Source organism: Gallus gallus, chromosome 8 (assembly GCF_016699485.2).
Source record: "Gallus gallus isolate bGalGal1 chromosome 8, bGalGal1.mat.broiler.GRCg7b, whole genome shotgun sequence".
In the NCBI taxonomy this organism is placed as follows: domain Eukaryota; kingdom Metazoa; phylum Chordata; class Aves; order Galliformes; family Phasianidae; genus Gallus; species Gallus gallus.
The window spans coordinates 4,506,907-4,530,488 of record NC_052539.1 but is presented as its reverse complement, the minus strand read 5'-3'; the positions used below and the strand labels follow the sequence as shown (position 1 = coordinate 4,530,488).

General features: G+C 51.6%; 2 protein-coding genes across 7 annotated transcripts in view; one reads left to right on the top strand and one right to left on the bottom strand.

The window, feature by feature from the left end:
* Nucleotides 1-4,330: 4,330 nt before the first annotated feature.
* On the bottom strand, nucleotides 4,331-6,263 carry PIGC (phosphatidylinositol glycan anchor biosynthesis class C). Of its 2 annotated transcripts, none has more exons than XM_015290426.4 (2): nucleotides 5,810-6,263; nucleotides 4,331-5,388 (listed from the first exon to the last, which is right to left on the bottom strand). In XM_015290426.4, exon 2 carries the CDS (start codon nucleotides 5,318-5,320, stop codon nucleotides 4,427-4,429), a length of 894 nt encoding a protein of 297 aa, XP_015145912.1. In that variant the 5' UTR covers nucleotides 5,321-5,388; nucleotides 5,810-6,263; the 3' UTR covers nucleotides 4,331-4,426. The 2 variants fall into 2 exon arrangements, with proteins under 2 accessions (XP_015145912.1, XP_422231.3); XM_422231.8 differs by lacking the exon at nucleotides 5,810-6,263 and adding an exon at nucleotides 5,615-5,656.
* A 6,715-nt stretch (nucleotides 6,264-12,978) lies between these two features.
* SUCO (SUN domain containing ossification factor) overlaps nucleotides 12,979-23,582 on the top strand; it is a 38,822-nt gene continuing 28,218 nt past the window's right edge. For all 5 annotated transcript variants that reach the window (XM_004943187.4, XM_004943185.4, XM_004943186.4 and 2 more), the window contains exons 1-2: nucleotides 12,979-13,211; nucleotides 23,274-23,382. In XM_004943187.4, coding sequence (XP_004943244.3) covers nucleotides 13,147-13,211; nucleotides 23,274-23,382 — 174 coding nt within the window. In that variant the 5' untranslated portion in view covers nucleotides 12,979-13,146. The remainder of the gene's footprint in view (nucleotides 13,212-23,273; nucleotides 23,383-23,582) is intronic.

Sequence of the window (23,582 nt, the reverse complement as noted above, 5' to 3'; positions counted from 1 at the left end):
ACAGACTGTGCTCAGTTTCAAGCCAGGTCTGACACTGCTTAGTTGGGGCTGATTTTGGTCCTTGCTGAGATGTCCTGTATCCAGGGAGCTGCTGCCCTGCTTACATGTGCTTGTAAATGCCTGACTTGGAGTTTGCTCAAAAGATAGGGGGTGCAAGCCCAGGGAGCTGTGGACACACCAATTTTTGTTTTCATCTCACTTAGGCTTTGTCTTTTGATAGAATACAGCAGAAAGAAAAAAACAAAACAAAACAAAACCAAAACCAACAAAGATAGTAGCAGAAAGGAGGGGAAAAAAACACAAAGTCCACCAACTCTTAGGACAGAAAGAAGAGTAGTAATTCCTGCTAGACCTTTGAGTTGTATGTGCTCAAGTAGGAATTGCAGGAGCTGGCAGACATACAGTGACGGGCAATGTGCTTCCCAGCACCCTGGGAAAAAGGAGAAATGGACAATCCTAGTGGTCTTGTAAACATTACTGTCCCAGAAGCTGGGGACAAGGAGTGGAGCTTGGCCTGGCTTACCTTGCTGCATCTCTCCTCAGCGGAACTTGCTGTCATCAGATAGAAACAAACAAACAAAAAGCCCTCAGCAGAATTCAGGAGTACAGAAGTGGCATTTGTACCCAGTGGGCTGTTCAAGAGGCAGGAGGTTCTGGCCTTGCTTCACCTCCCAGGTAAGAGGGAATGGGACCAGACTGAATTTCACAAGCTATGTTTTTTTTTTTCCCTAGGTTGCTGAAGAATTTGTTCTGCCCTGGGGGCAGCTCACTGCTTTATCTCTGCAGTATGACAAGGTACTGAGAGAGGAACGGGTAGAAGGTGGCTGGTATTTTAGTCCTACGGCCTTATTATCTACTGCAACCCAAAAAGCGTTGCTGCCTTCCTGTGTGCCAGCCAGCATCAGTGCTGTAAGGCACGGAGTTCTCTTTTGGGGGTGTTTTATAGTGTTAAATCTTTCACAGAAATGATTACATTCTGCAGAAGTATTTGTTAAAAATATTGCTGGAGATGGGACAGTGAACTTCATGGTTTTCAGGTAGCTCTTCTTGAAATCCCCTAGGTAGCAGAAAGCAGGTGGTGAGTGCAGGAGCTTTTGTGTTGGAAAACTTTGGCACATGCTTTGGTATCAGCCCATGGGGTGACTTTTGTGCTGTTTCCATTCTGCACAGGCATATACTCTGAGTGTAGGTGGTGAAGCTGGAGGGTGCTGTACCCCAGCTGGTGCCATTATGCATCCTATTTCTCAAAGGATGATTTCAGACCAAAACCCAGTTTTGGTTTCCTGCTCATTCTGATGGTTGCTGTGGCCTCTCACAGCATGCACCTATGTGACGTGCGGAGAAAAGCCTAGCGATTAGCATGGGAACTGAAGAGATAAAAAGATATTACCTTCAAAGACTGAAGCTTCACTGTTTCCAGGCTTCCCAGATGCTGTGCTCCCACGAGGAGGAGGGACAGAGGCCCCTGACAGCCCGCTGTGGCTGCTGTGGGTGGCTGACATTTGCCTTTCCCTGCTGCAGATGCTGCAGATGGAGATTGCAGACGGCACGTGTCGGTGACTCCCCCAGGAGCACGGCTTAGCCCTGGTCAGTGTACAATTACTTGCATTTGGGCCAGATTCAAATCAAAAGAAAACGATACTGTATCTCAGTGGACTTGGGAATGGCAACTTCAGATAAAGAAACTGCACTTCCTTGTAATGCAAAATAATGTTTAACTCTTTAGAGTTGGTTGATGGTGATCCGGTTGCGTGCAAACCAAGATGGACCTATTTCTTTGTTTGGTCTCATCATAGGCAACAGCCAAACCAGAGAACTGCACACTCAGGTAGCAAGTGCTCAAAGGGCACACATAGTCATTGTAGCCGTTTATTCCGGCAGTGTTGCAGTATGCAGTGCTGAAGGAGGGGGGCAGAGCAGAGAGGCCTGTGGCAACAGAAGGAGATGGAATTGCTTGCAGCAAGCTGTACAGAACAAATCCTGCATCCTGCCTGCAGCAAGGAAGATGTGGTGTGCTGGATCAAACAAAGCCCAGGGATCTGGCCCAAATGCAAGTAATTTTAAGCTGCCAGAGATAAGCCTGTTGGCTTTCAGCTGTGGTTGAGGTGACCATGGCACAGACACCACATGCCACAGCTGGCCTCCGCTTGCCCAGCAGGTCTCCATCAGCTTGAGGCAGTGTCTCCTCCTCCTCCTGGACACGACTATTCTACATCAGAGCAGGGAACCTGAATGTTCCAGCGTGTGCTGGATTGCTGTGCACTGAGCAGCACTGGGACAGCAGCTCCAGACAAGCAGAGAGCTGCAGTGGAGGTTAGAGCACAGCCTCTGGATCACCCCGAGTCCTTCTCAGGATCTGAGAGATGGAGCTTTGTTGGGGTAGCAACAACGAGTCACTGCTTCTCTGCTACCCCATGTGTTTCTAGCTCCCTTATTGCCCAGAGCCATGTTAGTCTGTGCCCATTGCCACATGGAATCATACCTGGATAAGTGATGTTTGCACTTTTTCTAACCCAGAGCTGTTTTTTAAGAGTCTGGAGTTTGAGAAGAGTATTTTTTAGAAAACATTTCACTTTGGGTGAATGGGTCTAGCAGAAACAGTGCTTTCTTGTAGTCATAAATCCAGGCTCAAAACAAAAACTCCAGGGCTACCTTGCCCCAGTCGCATTAGCCTAATGAACCACCAGATCCCTGCAGCCTCCTTGGGCCACTGACAAGGGACTGCTGCCTCCCCAGCCTCATGTGCTGTGCCTGAGATGAAACAACTCCTCTACACACTCCATTCTGTCACCGTTAGCCTGGATACTGCATATCCAAAATGGAGTCAGGGCTGTGCTACGTCTGAGATGCTCCAGCAGTTGATAGCTGCAAAGGTTTAGGATGGCACTTAACAACATTTTGAGGACAGAGGTTGTTTGTGCAGCAGCAACTTCAAGTAAACCTGACTGCAGATAGCACAGCCTCTACCAAGAGAGACATTAGCTGCGGGAGCCAGGCAAGCTACATTTCATTTGCTTCTTTGACAAACTGTTACTAGACTTCTTAAATGTGATCCAAGCATACCGAAGCCTTGTCCAGAGATGGACTCTGTGAATTGCTGTGGATGGCAGTGTTACAGTGGCGTAAGTCTGACAGATTGGGGCATCCTGGTCACCAGCAACTGACTGACTTTCTCGGAAACCTCCTCGTGAAGAAATAATCTTCTGTTAGAAGAACTGAAAAATGTCATCTTGATTGTGAGCATCTGGTTACTCTGCCCTCCCTGCGAGCCTGGAGCACATACTCTAAACCTCTGCAGGTTTTCTTTAATTAAAAACAAAATGAGATGTAGTCATCTCCATGACAACAACAGCAACATTGAAAACTTGGCAAGTTGTCATAACAAAGCACTGGAGGTGTTGGGGGCTCTGCAGCGGGCTGCTCATTTCCTAAGGAGCTCACAGAGCCAGCGCCTGCTTGCTGGGATGAGACAACAGTGCTCTGTGTGAGCTGTTTGCCTGCAAACCCCCTTCACACTCAATGGATTCAACCAATGGGTTCAAACCTGCACTTCTGCAGCAGAAGGGCTCTTTGCCCCTGTAGTCTTTTGCCATCCCTGAGCGTGCATGCAAAGCTGGTGCCACATCTTACTGGAGAAACTGTCTGGGTGTTTTAAACGTCTCCTTGTGCTGTCTCCAGAGTAGGAGGGATCTGACTCTGTCTTTTACTTCGAAAGGAGCAGTGCTTCCTCTTATCTTAATGCTAGGGATAAATACTGCAGGAATGAGCAGCTGTGGTCCCACAGCCTGCAGAGATGCTGGTGCATGCAGATGGACATGGCAGTGTGGCTGCGCATGCCGGATATGTGTGAGTGTATTCAAGGCCTGTGAGTGCCCCTGTGCTTTCGGCCTCCTGCCCAGCACCAGGAAGGCCCTGGTGAGAACAGGAAGCCTAGGGTGCTACTCCTTTGGCCAAGTCCATGCTCTGCTGGACCACTTGCCTCTGGAAAACAACTCAACAGCACAGCAGGGCTGGCTCATCCGGAGATGCCCTCCAGTTTGACTTTTTTGCTTAGAGGACCCTCTGCTGCGGGATGTGTGGAGTCAGACACCAGACATATAGTGCCAGGAAGGACCAGCATGGGTCCCATCGCTGCTACAGCACCCTGGGGCTGGGTTGGGTGGCTGCTGGGTGCCCACTGCTGGGACCACATCCCTCCACAGGAGAGCAGAGACCTTGCTCCGTGCCTCTGGCTCGGTGGCTGTACAAAAATACTGCCACGGGTCTGCCAGCACCTCCCCGCTCACCCACAGCCCAGGGCAGTCACAGCACACACAGATGCAGTCCCTGCTGTAGTGCGAGAGTCTTTATTGGGTTGGGCGTCCCCTTGGAGCTGTGCCCCATAAAGGCCCCTCACAGCAGAGGGCACCGCTTCCCCCGGCCAGGCCTACATGAGGAACCTGGAGAGGTCCTCCTTGATTTCAGCCTCGTCCCACGGCCCGTGGATGTTGTCCTTGAGCTGCTGAAGCCGGATGAGGCAGTAAGGGCAGAGGCAGGAGATGGAGAGCAGCAGCGAGGCAAAGAGCACAGCCCCTACACTGGAGACGCTCGCCAGCCCCACAAGGGCCACCAGTGCAAACAGCGCCGTCACCCCCACATAGCAGCACGGCGTCCGGGCCTTCAGCTTCTTCTGCAGCATGGGCCAGAGGGCAAAGATCTGCATAGCGAAGGTAACCATGACGAAGGCGTGGAGGGAGCGAGGCAGGCGGGAGGCCAGGCACACCGAGGCGAAGATGGCCATGTTGAGGGACAGCGTGCTGGACACGATGGCGGCGTTGGCGCCGTAGTCGAAGAAGATGAGGTGGCCGAGGAGCATGAAGGCCGACATGGCGTAGATGGTGTCTGTGCTGATGGACTCCGTCAGCGTCTTCAGCACCGGCGAGAAGCCGTAGGTGAAGGCGGTGAACACCAGAGTGCTTTTTAGGTCTGCCCACCGCGTCCGCCCGCTCTCCCGCCGCCCAACCCCGGCGTCGATAGCGTCAAAGAGGACATAGCCAAGCAGAGAAGTCAGCAGGGCTGCCCCAAACAGCCCCTGCGGGCTCAGCAGCCCGGCGTCCATGTACCACCAGGTTACGACAAAGACGCACACGCTGCAGAGCTGCTGCACCACCACCCCCGACTCGTAGACCACGTTCCAGTACTGGTACTGGCGGGCGTGGATGTTCTTCCGCAGCTCCTCCAGGAACCGCTGGTCCACGTAGTTATCGGGGAAGGGCTGCCGCTCGTACAGCACCTTCTGCCAGCAGCGCCTCGGGCTCGTCTCCACCTGCGCACAGACCATCTTCCCACGGGCTGCCCCACAGGAGGCCGGCGCTCCTCCGCTCACAGCCCGACGACGCACTCAGGGACCTGGGAAAGAGCGAGGCGCGGGTTAACCGTCACGTAAGGCCCCCCCTCGGGCTCCAGCACGGCCACAGGACTCGGGCAGCCCGCGCAGGACAGAAGGCAGCGAACGAGCAAGAGCGGCTGCACATCCCTCCTCCCTCCGAGCCGGCGATCCGTCCCCCCGGCCCGCCCTGCTCCAGCCGCGAGGACGGGGCGCACCCCCCTCCCGGCCCGCCGGGCCCCGCCGCACCGCGCTCCGCGGCCCTCTCCCGCCGCCGCCGCCGCCTCCGCCGGGCCCGGCGCGGCGCAAGGGACGCCGGGGCTCTCGGAGCCGCCCCCTGGCGGAGGAGCCCGGCCGCCGAGCGCGGCGCTGCCCGCGGGTGTCCGCTGCGCGCGGGGCCGGGCGGCCCTGGAGCCGGGGGGGCGGTGTGCGGGGGATGCTCACCGCCTGGTTGGAGGCGATCGTAATCGGTTTGGTAATCGTCGACAAACGAAGCCGCTTACAAGCCGACAACACTTAGTTAACTGTTCGGTTTTTTTTGTTTTGCTTTTTCTTTTTTGCCGGAGCTTTTCCCCGGTGCTGCCATCCCACGGCCGGGGGATCTGAGAGTTGGAAAGGCTCTGTGCTCCGACGTGGCAGAAGAAAGCCGTGCCAGGGGGTGGACGCGGTGGGCACCCCCTGCCAGCCCATCCCGCACTGACGCTGCTTTCTGCTCGCGTCCCAGCCGCTGCTCTCGGCTCACCGCCCACTGCTGCCTGCGGCTGCGACACAGCAGGCTTGGGTGCCTTCTCCTGGGGCTGCTGTGAGCGACTGCAACGCCTCGGGAATGGGGACACGGGGCACCTACTGCTGCCACGGTGCGCTCACGTCCCTCTGGGCAACTCTCCACCCGCGGTCTAAAGGGCAGCTCAGCCCTCCAGGTGGCCCAGACTGTGTGCGGGGAATGAATCACCTGCCTGCATAGCAGTCCTGCACCCATGACTATGGGACGAGCCACGTCACCGGCTGTCCCTGCCAGTCGGAGGGAACACGTGCTGTGGAGTCACCCCTCAGCCCTCCCACGGCGACGTGGCCTTGGCAGGGATAGCGGAGCAGCTGGGAGAGGGACGTTCCCTCACACCCCGAGTGGTGCCTAAGGTCAAGGATGCGAACCCCTTTGTGCGTGTCTTAATTCCATGCAACAAGATCTCCCTCACCAGCTGCAGGGGGGGAATGTGGACCCCGGAGCGGCTCAGCCCTCATACAGCAAAGCTCTCGGTGGTGCTACCCTTCCTGCCACACCGTTAGCTCTGAGGAGCACTTGTGGCTACGTTGCCATAACCTCAGCTGTGGGGGACCCGACTGCTTCCCCACCGCCCCCACCTGCATTTCAGATCCACTTGGAGCTCACTGCTAGCCAGTGTTGCACAACTGACCCCACTGCAGACGTGTTTAGTTTCTGCAGGGCTCCTGCGCTGTAATATGCTGCTAAAGCTGTTTGGAAGCCATGCTGGAAAAGGTGACAGGCTGGGATTTAAATAGCTGTGACTGATCTGGGCCTCTACTGAAGGTATTTGAATATCAAAGTATTCAGGGCATGGGGCTCCTGGGTTGCCTCAGAGCATGTCTGCATCTTCCCACCGTGGGACGAGTGTGTGTGAGCTGGCATTTGTGGTGCTCCTCCAAACAGCCGTGCCTTGCTTGGGGACAAGCGTGCCAGAGGCTGTGGGGACAGGCACAGATCCTGCATGTTCCCACATCCCTCAGCTCAGGTTCTTCCTCATCATCCCACAGCTGCTGAGTCCAATGTGCCACCAAGTGCATCCTGTGCCCCCAGGGTGCCCCTGCAGCATGGGCTCCTTCCTTCTCACCGCCCGTCCTGAGCTGGTGCTGTGCAGCAGGCCCGGCTGCAGGCAGGTTCTGCCAGGTGTGGGCTGCAGGACCGGCAGGGCTGCCTTGGAGCACAGCTATGTGCAGCCGGGCTTTGTTTCTCTGACAACCGATCCCAGAGCTTTCCCCTGTGACCCTGGAGCCGAAGCCTCCCTTTGGAGGAATGTTTTTGGGGGGAGGTTGGCGTGGCTCCAGCAGCTGAATTTTTCCATGACCAGAGACCGTCTCCTGCCTTACATGGCCCCAAAGCATTTGCTGTGGCTGCCCTCCTGCAAGCACCTATTTAGGGATTTAAGTCCCGTGCATGGAGGTGGGGGGATGGAACTAGGTGATCTTTAAGTTCCCTTCCAACCCAAGCCATTCAGTGATTCTTTGACACCAGCCCTTAAGCTATGAGCAGACCCACAACTACAGAGCTGCTGGGGAGGGATGCTGGGGCTCACATGGCTGATTGCCTGGGGTCCTGGATCCAGGGCCACATCCTGGTGCCAGGGAGATGCCAGCATGCCCTGTGTGGCAGAGATGCCCTTGCTGTGGGCAGGCTGTGCTAAGGACAGATGCTCCTGGGCTCTCTTATGCTAGCCAGGGAGTGGTCTTCTTGACCAGACCTTCCTGGAGCCACTCATGAGGCCTGTGAGCTCCTCCTCAGCATCTGCCAGCACCTGGGAAGTTTGGAGGACTGTGGTCTGCAGGGTGAGGTTTGCTGAGCCAGCGGCAGGGGAGAAGGATGGAAAAGGTGTTGTGGAGCTGGGGCAGCAGGGCTGCGCTTTGGAAGGACGCACACACAGGGATGTGACCTCTGGCTGTGAATCTGAGCTCCCCGATGCTGGCATTCCCCAGAGGTCAGCACATAGCTGTGAAACCCCATGGCCAAACTCTCCCGGCACCAGGGAGGAGAACAAGGTGGTCCTGCTGGGATTCCCAGCCAGCTTGAGGGCAGGGGACAACTGGTTCCTGTTTTGAAGGGGATCTCTGTGCAGTGAAGGTGGTGGGAAAGTTTTTGCTTTTTCATTGGCTTTTTTTTTTAATGATTTTTTTTTTCTTTTCAAGTCCCTAGGAAACTGCCTCCAAGTATGATGTCAAGGTTGTGCCCTGCCAGCTGCAGGTTGGGCAGCACCATATGGGAGGAAGCCAAGTGTCAGCTGCCCAGGTAACCTCAGCTCAACCCACGCTGTACGTGGCACATCCATAGCATACAGGGATCTGACTGCGTTCCCCTTCGTTTTGCCATAAAGTTGAAGTGTGAGGATGGGATTTGAGGTGCTGATTCAGCTCTTCCATGATTGGTGACAACACATGGAGAGCTGTAAGAGGTAAAACTCACCAAAAGTCACCCCCTGGGGGGAGGAAAGCAGACACACACCGTTTGGGGGTGCTTGCCAGCTCCAGTCTCATCCAGCAGTCGGTTCCTCCCAACAGCTCTGAGACACAGCAGTGTGAAGGGACACTGTGCCTCCCCACGAGGTTCTTAATGTCTGCCCAGGGGAAGTTTTTGTTCTTTGGCTGCATAAGTACAAAGAAAGCCAGAAATAGACCAGAGGAGACTGGACAAAATAGAGTGAGTATGCAGACAAGTCATCTTTTGTAGGAAGCACAGATGGGGCTGTGTCAGAAATGCGAGCTGAAAGCAGTTGTGGGCATGGTGCCAATGGCTCTGCCCAGTCCATGGGCTGTGCAGGCACCAACCTCAACAAAATGTGCATTCTGACAGCCCTTCTTATCCCTTACTCCTGTCTGGCTTACATCTTGTGTGTTCCTTGTGCCACTACTAAGGAGCTGTTGGGGACGGCCCCAGCCCTGGGGTGCTCACAGGTTTGGTTTTGCCTTGACAAAATGACAGATGTGCCACTGCTGCTTTGCCCTCAATTTGCATTAGGGCATGGAAGGGAAACAGGCACCATGTTGCGGTGCTGGGTGCTCCCCTGGCCCCTCAGCTTGTTGTGGGCAGCTTCAGGCCATGCTGTCCTCCCAGAAATAGAGACAAAAAATAGGCCTACACCTCCAAAGCAAAATTCTACCATTTCTCAGTTTCTGTGATGAGATTTAGTTTCTCTCTTCCCAGGTGGGGACAGAGGGTGGCTCCAGCAGCTGGATGGCACAGCTGGGGCAGAGCAGCAGCTTCTGCAATGGAGTCAGCCAGGCCTGCAGGGCCAGGGATGTTCCCTTGGCTGGGTTGCGAATGGGACATTGCCAAGGCAGTGGCAGGAGCCCAGGAGGTGTCACACCGGTCACTCATCTGCTTTGACTGTGCTGGGATGCAGAAGCATGTGGAAGCTTCTCTGGACCCCCTGGCATTACCTCTGCCCCTCACCTTCCCCAGGCACATGTGTATCAGGGCTTTAGGAGCTGTGGGACCGTGCCACAGTCCACCTGTGCCAGACATCAAGGCTCTAGATCAGGGCCAGCTGGCCAGAGATGAAAGCAGTCACTCTCCCACACGGGGTCATGCAGTCCCTGCCAAACATCACTGATTGCAGTCCCCACTCCCTCTGCCTGTGAGAGCTGCTTACCACGCTCAGTGTGGCCGCACACCCAGATGAGGGTCATCTCTTCTGTGCAAAGGAAAAACAGTACAAAAGCATGCAGACGTGGGAGGCTGCTTGGGGACAAACGTAACTGTGGGGACAGGTTTGTGTTCAGAGTGAGGGAATGGCTCACTGCCTCATCTCGGGGTAACAAACTGTGAGCATCCTTTAGGATCAAATAGGACCACCCCAGGAAAGCCGTTGGTCTCAAGTCATTGTGGTCAGGCAGGGTCCCTGCGGATGGTGCAGGGGCTGAGGAGATGGAACAAGTGATATCCAGCAGTGCTCAGTGCTGCCCTGCATTAAGCAAACATAACGAGGCTCTGCACATTGAGGCACTGCCTCTCAGTGACCCTACCCCGCTGTATCTGCCATTTAATCAGGGTCACTGTGACCGTTGTCTCACATCCAGGAGTCTGGCAGCCCAGCAGCACAGTGTGCCATGCTACAAGCTTGAAGCAACACAGAGGACGGCTGTGGGAAATCAGCATGCGTGCACATTTGGGATCGTATCAGAACACAGAACCAGTGCTACTGATAGCCGTGGGGCCCCGTGCCATGGTGACATCTCCCTAACCAAAGCCCTGTGTCTCAGGGTGAAGCAGCAGCTATCAGCTGTGCTGGAGGCAGAGTTTCTCCTCTTTAGCTCCGCAAGGAAAAGGATTCCAATCCCACTTCTTGCACAGCTCACTCCCCCTCACTGTGAGCCCTGGAAGGTTTTGGCTACCCAGGTATTTCAGGATTGCTTTTAAAAGTTTTACACTGTTTTGCTGGATTCTCCCCTGATGGGGAATGGTTCAGCTGAAGTTAGAGGAAGTTATCTGAAGCAATCTTGCAATTTATAGCTCTTCCTTCACTAAGCAAGAAACGGTCAGGAAATTAAACAGGATATTGCATCTGGAAGGAAAACTCAGACAAAAGTTGCGTTGTCAGAAGAGGCTTAGGAGAGATTTGTTTTATTTTAACCGGTAAGGAGCCAAGATTAATAATCAGAAAAGGAAGGAGCCTTGTGCAAATTAAATCACGCGTTAAGAAAGGAAAAACACTTGGGGGAAAAAAAAAAAGATACCTTTGTGAATAGAAGGTGTGGATATTCTATGATAAATCAGAGATCAGGCTGAAAATTAGCATTTTCAGCAAACAAATGCTTGGAATTGCTGAAACACAATAGCCCCAGCTGAGAGCTTCATCTCAGCGCAGCAGCCTGGTTCTTGGCACTGCCCTCACTGCGCTCTCTCCTCATGGTCTTCTCCATGTGAGAGAAGGGACAGCCACCAAACACAGCGCACGGTGCAGCTGCAGCAATCCTTCCAGCCACCCACTTCCAGCCAAAGCAACTGAGATGATGGGAAGGGAAAATGCGGCTGTGGGCGCTGCTCAACCTTCTGCAGCACTTTTTAAGACTCCCAAGCAAATATTTGCTCCTAGATCACCTATGTACATTGTTCTCAGAGTTAATTATAGGCTCCAGCAGGGAGATTGGGTAATCTGCCTTGTTTTTTACCATTACATTCTTCATCTTATCGTTGTTTGAGATGCAAGCTTAGTGAGCGCTGAGCCATGCTGATATGTCAGGGCTGATGACCTGCAGCCTCTGCCTCACTGATGGCCCTGAAGGTCTTCAGGCATACATTGTACCTCGTGGGGAGTGACTCGAGAAAGTTTTTCTCCAGGATCCTGCCTGGTCACTGTCATGATTTCCTGAAATGATCTGTCCTCCCTGACTGCTCTTTAATTGTGTTTGGTCTAAGCTGCATGTGATTAATCCCCTGCTGATAAGTGGACTGTAACGCGTGTGGGAGCTGTGCCAGCCCAAAGCAGCCATACGGGCTGAGCAAATGTGGCTTCAAAGCCTTTCCTTCTGCGATCAAAAGTCCCTGCCATGGAGGGACCTGAAGGAGGCAGCTGTGGCCAAGGCTCACATGTCAGCACCTCTCCTCAGCCTTTTCAGGATGATTTTGGGCACGCGTGGCATAGTTATAACAGCTGTGGGTGCAACATGTGCTGTTACCAAAGGCACTGAGGAAGTTGTGAGGAAATTCCCACCGCCGAGGCACCTCGCTGGGGCTCAGCTGGAGGACTGCACATTGGTTTTACCTAAAGGAAGAACTTGGAGCTTGGTACGCATTTCCAAGAGGGCATTATAACAAAGGGCCACCCTCCTCCTAGAAATGCCGTTGTCTCACTTGGCAGCATGTTCTGACGGTGAGCGCTGCTCTCCTGCAACATTGCCCTTTGCAGGAGGAGGCTGAGTAGTTCTGCTGCAAATAGCCCCAGCGTGGTCATCCACTGCCTTATCTCCTGACCCTGCAGGAAGGTATGGCAGCACAGAAAGGCAGACAGCATGCAACCGTGGGCAGGGCAGGGCTGCCCTCGGTGCTCGGGGCCCTGACACACACACATTTCCAGCACAGCACTCGTGACTCATTCACCCGTGTGCGTCAGGGCTCTGAATATCACCTCAGAAAGGACAGCGCTGGGGAAACCCATCGCCATCACACCGGTGGGTCCACCCTTACTCTTTATTTAGTGAATAAATCATTTAAAAACTCATAACGTTTCTCTGGCACGCTCTGTGCCCGCACACCCACGAGCTGCTAGCACTGAGACCCGACCCCCGCAGCCCCCTCGGGCTCACTGGCGCCCGCAGCAAAATGGCCGCCGGCCTCACGCGCCCGCCGCAGGGCTGCCGCCTCCCGCCCGGAACTACAGCTCCCAGCAGCCCCCGCGCCACGCCCCGCGCGGCCTGCCGGGAACTGAAGTTCTTCCACCGCCCGCCTTCGGGCGGCTTTTCTGCTGGGGGCCTCAGTAACCACCAATCAGCGCTCGCCTCGGCGGGGCGGCTGGCAGAGATGCCTGATAAAAGAACAAAAAAAGAAAAAGCCGGGTCAGAGAAGAACGTCGTTCCTTAACGCGTCTCTCGCCCCGGGGGCAGCAGTGCCTCCCGTTCCTCGCGGGCATGCCGCCAGCCGCCCCCTGTGATAACGGTGTCTCGCTCTACAACGGCCCGGCCTACGCGGACACCTCAGAGAGGCCCTTGGGAGGGCGGGGGAAGAGAGGTCCGCTCCCTGATTCGCCGCCGCTGTTGCAGGGAGGAGCCAATCCTCGCCGGCAACGGACGGCGAGGGGGCGGGGCCTACCCCAGTCGCGCAGGCGATTGGTGGCGGCGGGGCGCGGAGAGTGACGCGTATCCTTCCAGCTCAGCGCGTGAGGGGCTGAGGGGCAGGGGGAGGGGCCACCCGGCAGTAACGGCCGCGCTCGCGCCGCAGCGGAGCCGCGTTAACGGCCGCGCACCTCAGCGGCCGCTTTCCGCACTTCCCCCGCGCTCCCTCCGGCGGGGAGGATGCGCCGCCTCTCCCCGGCCGCGGCAGGTAGACCGGGGAGACGATGAGGGAGCCGCCCCGCCGGCTCCTGGCCCTGGGCTCCTGCCTCTTCCTCTGCGCCCTGCTCTGGTGAGTCCCGGCCTGGCCCGAGCGCGGCGGCCGGGTGGGAGAAGAAGGGGCTCGGCGGGAAGGGAGGGCCGGCGCGGCCCCGGCAAGAGCGGATGGGCTGCGCGGTCCGGGGGCTGCGCCGTGCGTTCCGTGTTCCTTCTGCCGTTATGCTCCGTGCCCCTCCGGTGTCGGTTTGTTTCCCGGTTTCTTTCCCTTCACACCGAACTTTGGCCGCGTTCTCTGGGGGGTCGCAGCGCCTCGTTCTTCACAACGGTTTTCTGCGGCTGCTTTGGGTCGCGTTGTGTTGAAGTTAAAAGCTCCGTTCGTTTTTCGCTTTGATTGCTTTTGAAGCTGTTTTCCTCAGCCGTACCTTCTCCAGCAGCTCGCGTGCTTTGTTTCTCTGCATTCTCAAGAAACGACCTTTTGCTACAACACGGTGTTAGGAGAAAATAGTCGCGAGATGCTTAAACTTTGGCCTGCTTCGAGCCCTGTGAGGTGGAGCAGTGCTGGCGGTTCCAGCAGTGTGCCCGCAGCAGCTGTGAGCAGCCCGAGCGGCAGCAGCTGCTGGAGGGGTCCGATGGGTCGAGCTAACGCTTCCTGCGGGCTGTTTGAATGCTCTGCTAAAGAGTAATGTTGAAGTGCTCTTGAAACTTGTGGCTGTCTCAGCTGAGCCTCCCCGGGTGGCCGTGGGGAAGCCCGGACACCTGTCTGTACCCAGCCGGTTGCAAAACTGTCGCTGCCACTTGCATGAGTGGGTTGTCCAGCTCTTGGTTTGTGTCATCGCGCTTCTGGTTTCAGGAGACAACGCAGTGAGTATGAAAACAACCTGCAAGCTCAGTTTCCTTGTTTCTGTTTAGCAAAGCTTTAAAAGAAGCAAAAAGCTCCTCCTGGCTGTGCTGATCTGACTGCAAACCTGGTTTGTCTGTCTCCAGGCAGCGTTGGGGCACTGCTGGAGGGTTACATACCTACTCACAGACGGTGCTTTTCTGTTTGGATTCTTATCAGGAAAAGATATTTTTCTTTCTCTCTGTTTCTGCCATGAGATACGTTGTTAGAGGCGCTGTTCTCGTTTTAACAGCAGATAGATGGAGTGCCTCTTCTGTTGTTTTTTAATCTCCTGTTACAACAGAGAAAAAAGATCAGGCATCTGTTTCATGTGGATAAAAGAATATCACGTGTAGCGAGCTCTTCTAATAAGATGCTTGGGCTGTGAAGACAACCTTGCATTCTTCTTGTGTATGTTTAGGAGAAAAACTGCATTGAGATGTTGTTCTTACTCTTATAAAGGATCACTCTTTCAAGCAGTCGTGACTGATGTCAGCTTGCACTGTGTGTCCCAAAGCTCTTGCTATTGAAATTCAGATTGCGTTCAGCACGTTCACCCTTCTTATTAAGGAGCTGCTCGATTAATTCAGCTGTTGGTGAGGTTACAACTCAAGATCTCTGGTCTGTTGCACAAATGCTAATTCATGTGAGATAGTTTAAGGTTCTGTTTGCTGAATGACACTGCAGCTTTGTTTCAGCAGCCACGTCAGGTGTGTAGCTGGGAAGTGTCAAAGTCTTCCAGTCCTGCGTTGTTGCTGAGCTACGTAACCACGATAAGTGCATTTTACTTTTTCCCAAATAGAAGATGGTCACCTTTATTCACCCGAGCCCTTATGCAGCTCTTAAAGTAGTAAATGGAAAGCTTTGACTGTGTTACAGATATTGGTATGAGTGGCAGATGTTGAGTCCTTAAATGTAGTCATCTTGAAGTGTAACCTTGAAAGGATGTAAATGCTAGCAGGAGCGGGGCTCTTCTTACAGGTCAAAGTCATGGGCAGCAGGTGAGCAAAGTGAAACAAAGCAGGAAAACGTGGGACAAACAGAATCACTGTAAGAATGCTCTCAAGGCCACTTGTTCTTCTTCTTACCTTGGACTTTGATCTTATTCCTGGATAGGTGCTTGCTTCCTTTATTTGGTAAAATTAAACTTGAAATAGTTTCTCCGATGGAGAAATACCCATTTGGATAAAGGTGACTGATGGCAGTGATTTGACAGCTTTCCAGTCAGCTGAAAAACGTGGCTGGCTATTAGGAAGCATTCGGAAGCAAGAAGGTTGAGTTCAGGGACTCATCAGCCGGTGCCTTTTCAATAGAGGCTGCATGGCGCACGTTGGGAGTGCGGGGTCACTGTTACAGTTCTTAAGACTTCCTGAAGCAAACCTCATGGGGCAAACACAGCTTTCTGGGAAGCCTGAGCCAGTGAGGCTGTAGTGGGGGGTTCAGAAGAGTGGAATAGCTGTGAGGTTTTAGATAAATATTTTCTATGAAAGTAGGGCTTGGAATACACAGCTCTAAAAATAATACTTCTGTGCAGATTGCAGCTCGAACTGTGTGACAAATGACTCCTGTTCTGAATTTGCAGTGTTTTTTGTTTTGCTAACCCCTTTCGGTGCATGCTCATTATGTAAAAAACACTTCTAAAACTTGCGGTGTTTCATAGTTTGCTGATGCAGAGGGAGCTGAATACTTGGAGGAGATATGGAAGCTCCTGGTTGGCGCTGTGTGAGACCAGCCCTGACAGCTGTTTGAGCAGGATCCTGTGCACATTGTTCTGATGTCAGCTTTTGCCTACCGTCAGCATTTGTTTACCATGTTAGCTATGCATTTAATAAAGAAATCATGCGTGTGCTAATTTGTCTTTCTATGGTTCATTCTGTTCTGGAAAGTGCTTTGACATCCAGATCTGCGGAGCTTTTGTGAACCCTTTAATAAGTCTCAGCTTTGCAAGTGTGAATAAAAGGAGAGTGGGAATAAAGTGCATGTGTGCGCCAGGGTTCTTCGGTTGTAGCTGCCCATGAGTGTGCTGCAGCAGAGCAGGAAGGCCTGTAGCAAAGTGAGCGAGCGGCTGCGGTGTGTGCTGGGAAGCCCTGGAGTGCTCCGACTCTGGGAGCTGTCATGAGAGGTGTGCCTGCAGTCCGAGCAGGTCAGGCTGGGCATGGCATGGCCAGGGCTAGTGCTTATACACGCCTACATTTCAGTGTTACTTGGAGTTCCTCTCTGTAGCAGCTTAAATGTGAGGATTTAGGCAAATCTTAATGAAAGAGAGTGGGTTAGGTTTCCTGGTCTTTGGATTGTGCTTATAGCCCTGTACGTTTTCCAGGGAGTGCTTACTGAATGCTTCTGCAACGCAAGAAGAGCTGTGAAAGACTGTTGTGCTGGCAGCCTGATAACATCGCTGGTGTTCGTTTGCCTCCTCTGCCCGGTACAGGCAGCAGCGAGGTCAGTCAGATTAGAGATCACAGGAGCACAGGCTCTGCTAACGGAGCAGTTACTGGCCCTATCGTTGGCTTCTTGCTTAAACCTCCAGCTCGCATCTGTTCATAGGGTGCTGAGTGGCAGAGCTGGAGAATGAGATGGATTGAGGATAGCACAGGTCTTGCGCTCTAGAGTGCAGTGCTTCTCTTGGCACAGAAGTCCTCAGCGGTGTGCGGCTGGCAGCAGGCTGCTCTCATGGTCTGCATGGGTGCTGCTGGGGTAACTCGTGTGTCGTGGTGCTCACAGCTTCATGTGGGGACTCCCCTTGTGAATACGTAAATGTCCCCCAAAAGCGTAGTGCTGAAGGAAGCACAATGTGTATGTGATTTGTGGCAGGAAGAAGGAAGGTGATTTAGACGCTGTTCCTATAACCTAAACTCCTGCTTCACGCTGCTTATTTTAGAATGAAAAGTGTATTGCTGGATACAGAGCGTCTTGTTTGGAAATGCTTTTGCTCTGTAGGTGAAACTGGGACAAAAGCTGCATGGGAACTGTTGGGCTCTTAAAGTCTGGGTTGAATGTGCCTGTTCAGGTTGGAGGGCGCTGCACACAGATGGGCTCCGGTGTCTTAAATTAAAACACGTCTCCATTATTTACCCTCATTGATTTTCAAAGAGTTTGGGAAATGCCACATCTTCGGAAAGCTTTGTCCTAGAAACTTCAAATTAGTTTGCTTGTTATACAAGCAATAAGCAGCATGCCACGTGTGCGCCCTGCGAGGTGGCTGTGTGATGTGCCTGGCTTCAGCACTTAGGCACACCAGAAGATGAAACTTTCTCTAACCTGTTATTAGTTCTTCACCGTTCTTGCTGTTCGCTGTGTTTTCCAGAATGCTTTTTTTGCTTTTGTTCCCTTTCGCTTCCACGAGTGAAGGTGAGGATGGACAGCTTCTTCTGCAGCTAGCACAGACAGGTGCTGGCACACCTCTGCCTGGGGAGGGCAGTAGCTCTGAGCATTGAAGCTCTCATCTCTTCCAGCTGAGAACAGTCATAGAGCTGAGAGCCCATCACAGTTTCTGGCAGTTCTTTGGGAAAACACTGAGCTGGTGGGATGGGCACACTGATCCCCAAACTCATGCAGGGAACTTGCTCAGAGGAGTGAAAATGTTCATTGAAATGGCTTAAGCTGTTTTAGATTGAAATATCAGCAAGTCGTTCCAACTACTTGAAGGAGGTGTTCAAAGGCAACAACTTGGCTTGGATGGATTTTGGAATGGTAATCAGGATACTGTTGAAGCCTATTAAAAATGCGTTACGAAATGTCTGGGAGTTGGCTGATAGCTGTACAGTGATTTAGGGCAAATTCCTCTTGTTAAATTTATGCAAAAAATCCGCTCCTTGGCACTGCATTGCATTTACAGTGAGTTGAACGTGGGGAGTTGGTGCAGAGCAGCTGCTGACAATTCTGAGCCCATCGTTGCAGTGTTGAGCCCACGGCAACAAGAAGGGAGGAAATCTTCAAAGAGATCCAGGTTAAACTTTACTACAGGCTCTAAAAGCCTTGAGGCCTAATGTAGTGTATGGCTATTTTACTATCCTCCTGTAGTCTTCGTGGTCGCCATCAGATTTTAGGGTTCTTTTCCTAGAACTCGAGTATGGAAGTAAATAAGTACATGTGGACAGTGCAGGGAGAGTCTGTTAGGCCACGACCTTGGTGCAGAAGTGTGTTAGCAGGGGTCGCTTGGAGCTGCATGCTCTGTTCTGCACCTTTGGGGTGGGACTCGTGCCTGCTGTCCCACTCTGTGCCCTGCAATAGGGTACGTGGGGACTCTTGCCAGGGAGGGAGGAAGAGCTATCAAAAGCACGTGGCCCAGCTGCAGCTTGCCTTTGCAGCCTCTGCATGCTCATGCATTGAAGAAATGGGAAAGCAATACTTTAAACTGCAAGAACTGACATCTTGTTTTTTGGAGTTAAGGAATTTGGCATTGTCAGAAGTACGTTTGTGTTGGGCTCGTCTTGTAAGTGAAGTAACTCCTGTGTTTTGTGTAGCGTTCCAGTTACGGGACACCTGGGAGAGCACGTTGTTTACAAAGAGTGGCCGAGATGCTAAAATCCTGTATTAATTGCAAAGGAACAACGTGATCGGTAAAGGCTTTGCAAAAAAAGCTCTGCTTTCAGGTGGCTGTCAGCACACGAACCTGGGATGTGAGAACGTTGTTAAGTTGGTGGATAGTGGTAGGAAAAGAGGTGGTGTCAGTGCTGTTCTGGCAGCAACTGCGCTTGGTCTGTGCCTGTAGGTGCATCTTCAGCTTCCTTCTGCCTTAGAGAACCATCAGAACTTAAAATATTCTTGCTAATGCATGCTCCTTTTCTGTGAGAATAAGTGGCTTCTAATAAATGGAATGTCTCCTTTTTTTTTTTAAATGAGCAGTAAGGAATATTAGCAGCTCTGCAGTGTGTTTATCGATGTTTATTTCCAATTCACATGCAGAAGCAGTGCTGTGTGCAGGGAGGCTGTGCTCAAGCAACCTGTGCCTTGCCAGTGCCTTTCATCTGGCTGGGTGAAGCAGTGTTGCTCTCCTGAAAGCCCAGTCTTTTTCTGACCTTTCCTTCCTTCCCTGAGTCCTTTTAAGTGCATTTCTATCTTGTTGAACTCTTCCGATAAATAGATTGATCCCACTGCATAACTGGGAGAGGACGAAGGTTCACTCCTCCTTTCCCTGTCTCTTCAGTGGCTGAGCAGCAGCCTGCTGCTGGCTGGGGGTGTGCCCTTGTGAGGATGGAGAGTGAGATTCAGTCCTCCTTGCTTTTTAGCAGTGAGGCATGCAGAGACCTGCAGGGTTTGTGGAAGGCAAACCACTTCTTCATTCTTCACCCCTTCACAACTTATCTCCCTTTTTAATTGGTGAATCCAAAACTCTTATGAAGAAGGTGGGATCTGCAGCCATCAGATGGGCACCTCTCCCACTTCTCCATCCTGCTGTGATCCACATCCCCCCCATCTCTTGCAGAGGGCTGTTCTGAGCTGCTCCTGTGGATGTGCAGCAGGGAAGTGCTGCGTGGCAGGGACACCTTCCTTCTAGCTGCTGGGTGCTGCTGCTTCTGCACCTGTTGGTAATACAACCCTCTGAAGGGTATGGGAAATGTCAGTGGAGGAACCATTCCCTTTGCATTCAAGGGAGTCCCGGCGATCAGTGCACTCGTGAGAGCTTCTTGTAATTTTAAGCAAAGGAAAAACAACTGTCTGGGATGTCATCTCTAGACTCTGTCGAACTGCTTCACTCCCTGGTGTCCAGAAATGCGTCTCGTTTGGGGAGGGTTTAAGAAAACTCTGGAATCTTTTAGAGGACAGATGTGTTTGATCTGAGTTTTGTGCAAATGTCACTGTTCTTGTATGGAGTCTTTGGGTAGGAAAGCTTTGGCTTTCCTCTGGGAAGATCAGGTTGTGGAAGAACTGCCCTTCCCTTTGGATTTTGCAAGTTTAGGTCTGGTTTTGGTCAGCTGCAGCTTGTGCAATTCATTTTTCTTAGCAGTTGTTTACCCTCAGCTTGATGCTTACGCCTGTAGGAGTGGTTATCAATGGCAATATCAGTATGTAATAGTAATGTATCAGTATATAATGCGGTGCAGCTCCTGGAAGCCTGCTGCCCCTGCCTCCCTGTGGAGGGCTGGGATAGAGGTGAGAGCTGGATGGGCCTTCACAGGGTGTGTATGCTGCCATCCCAAAACCACCTGCACCTTTGAATTTCAATGGGCTCTCTTTCAAAGGGCTGACAGCCATCAGCAGGCCTTAGCCAGTTTGTATAGCGCCAAGTGCTGCCTGCCGTTCCCATAGGGGTGAGCAAACCTCTGCTTCAACAGAGAGCCGCAGTGTGTGCCTGCCCTGCAAAGGTCAACATCTTTTTTTCCCCTCCATGTTTGGACTTGCAGCTTTTGCTTTTACACGTACCAAACTGAAAAGTTCATGGCATATTAATGGAAAGAGCTTTGAAATACATTAAGGATGATACTAAAAGTCCCGTGTTTAAATTTCTTTGTTCTTTGTGCGATTTAATAATGTCTGCTATTTTGAGTCATACTTAGCAAGGATGGAACTCCTGAAAGCTTCTGTATCCCCGTTAGGTCACGATGTGTTGGCAGCTATGTGTGGTGTTTTGCACTCAGCTGAAACACACCTTGTGCCTGAGACAGTGCAACTGATGGATTGATGGATCGGCGCTGTCTGGCATTGGGGCTGCTTGCTCACACGTGGGTGTTAGAACATTGCTCCTGTGGGGAAGGAGAGGCCAGGTCCGTGCATACGGCTGCAGGAGCTGCTGTGCTCACTGAAGTGAGGAGAGATTCTGTTCTCAGTAAATTTGCACGTAGCTTTTCATATTCATTCTTTGGGGGAGACTTAAGGAAAGCTTGGCGGTGGTGCTGTGTTATGTGGCGAGAATTTTCTTATGGACTGTATCGCTTCCCACTTCGTGGCTAAGGAAGCCCATTGAATGAACACTAAAAAAACAGGGAGGCGTGAGGGGAAAGCACAGTACCAGTGGTTCTGAAGGGTGCTCAGTCTGCCTTCCCACAGAAGGTCTGGTTCTACGTGGCCTTGGCTTCTGTGCCTTCTCATTCCTGATGCTTGGGCAGAGCTGGATGGCAGCTGTCAGTCTGCCTGCTGTCTGTTGCAGCAGGGCTCGGGTGTTCCTGTGTGTGCATGCTTACGCTGAAAGAATGCTCAGTCCCCTCCCTGGCTTAGAGGGCTCTTGGCAGACTTGCAGCATCATGTTTGAGGTGGGGATTAGACTGGGAAGGATTTGGGGAAGTAAGATGTTGGACGTAGCTTATTATGTCGGAACCGCTTACATCAGCGAGCTGTCAAACTGCATTCTTCTCAACGCTGCCATCGTGCTCTCATGAGGCGTGTTTGGTTGTGTTTGAAGGCAGTGGATTGGAACATGGAAGGCAGGCACACACTTAGTGCCGTTCATACTTGCTAGGTGCTTCTCATGCCTGCAAATGCTCAAGTAGCTATTAGTGCAGTTGTGAGAATGTACCTTGTGTTTAAAATGCTGATTCACAGACAGCTGTAACTTTGCTTTTCTATGGTAAGGGACTTAATATTGCTGTGTGCAGTTTCCTAAAGGTCCCTCCCCCCCCTTGGGGTAAGCAAAATGGGAAATAACATTGGTGTACATGCGTAACACAGGGCTGGAGTGAGCTACCATGTGTTCTCTATATTGTTCATCTTTACCTTGTATTTTTATGAAGAAACAGGGACTTGCTATACCTGGAATGGGATTTCAGTGGTGCAGAAATTAAAAGCATGAGGATTATCTCCAAAAACAAGAGACTCCAAGTGTCAACATACCTAATTTTTCCAAGTGAGAGCTAGGAAATCAGACCAAGAAAGGCCACAAAGTGTAACGTTGACCTTAATACAAACAAGTAACTATGTGATGGGCATTGAAGACCCAGTTCCTGTTCTGCTTCTCTGCTGGTGGCAAGGGGCCTGGCTGCGAGCGGTGGCACCTGCCTGCTGCTTCCTCTGGAAATGAAACAGTGGGTTTATACCAGCAACAAAAGCCTGCTTTTGCGATTGCCTGCAGCCCGAAGTTATAGTGCTCTTTACAGCTGTGTTTATGTAGGAGGAATCTATGCAGCATGGACTTCCCAATAAAGGTGATCTCCAAGCTGTTAAGACAGGTGGTAATTCAGATTCTAAACACTAGGCTCGTGTGTAATGTAAGCAAATGCTGACCTGTTAATATTGTTTCTGTTACGACTGCTTTCAGGCTATGTTTAGCTTTCAAATCTCATGTCAGAATGTTGCTGTATGCAGTTTTCTTATGCTTAAAGGTCTGCAGGCTTTTGTCTCTTCTTCTTTGTCGTTTGTGTTTGTTTTCAGAGTGTGCAGTGGTTTGTGTGAGTCCGTGTGGGGTCATAAGGAGCACCTGGCCATCACGTCAGTCACTTCACCATTTCCTGGACCATTGTTTGCTTTAATGCAGAAGGGCACTCTGGTGCCCTTTAGACAGCTAAAACCACACACCGTGCTAGGTCTCTGTAGTATTTCTGTCCAATGCCAAGTCTGTACGAAGACTTTTTTGGCCTTTGGGCCTCCAAGTGTAGATGAACGCCGTATGGATGTTACCTACCAAGTGGAGGGGCCACATGCTGTATGCAGCAAAAGATGCTGCTCTGAACCGGGTGTTTCTATAGTTGTTGGCTGCTTTACTACAGAAATAGATCCTTTCTCATTTTCTACCCTGAAGTATTTTGAGTTGCAAACAGCATAACAATAAATAAATGAGATTACTATGCAAGTGTAGCTGAAGCCAGTATCTAGTTTTCCATGTCTGTTTTCATTAAATTTTGCATTGCCTTCTTTCTAGTAAGCTTGTTTTTGCTCATCATTTTAAATGCACTTAATGCTGTTGGCAGAAGAGAATTTTCTCGGGTATAACTTGTACAGGGAAGCAAGGAGCTCTCTTCTTAAGTGTTGGCCTTAGCTTTTCCTTAATCACTGCTAAATCTTTCTTTACTGTATGGCTAATTCTTTCCGTCTTGCAGTAACTTGCGTTAGCTTCTACTTTGTGACGTCGTATCACCACAGTATCTGTTTTGCTGATACTTTTGTCTTTTGAAAGTAGTAAACATGGAGCATGCTTGCAACTAATTTCTTCATGTTTAGTCCTCCAGTAGTATTGGTACATGAGCATTCAAAATAGCACATGGATATTTTTATTTTTTAGGCAACTCTTGGGAACGACAAAGAAGTGAGATGATGCTGAGGGAATACTAAAATATTTATTCATTTGAGATCAGGACTTTGACCTTGTTTTTCTGTGTTTTTTAATAGGCTTCCTGTTTGGCACGTCTTTTGTAAAGACAGTCTTTTATCCTCAGTGCAATATGCTTCAAGTGATGCTTGTGACTTGGCAAACGATGGTGAAAATATCCAGGAAAAGGTATGTTAACTGGCTACTTAGTTGGACTTGATATTTCAAGAAGTAAAACTGATCCATTTGCATCGATTCATAGTCATCCTGGCTGAAATGTTTAATGTACACACTTCCTCTGTGAGAGGGGATATCTGCCCAAGTTTTTCTTTTCCTTTTCTCTGGTGGTACAGCTTGAGGGTTTGTGTGTCAGAGGGAAACAAATAGTG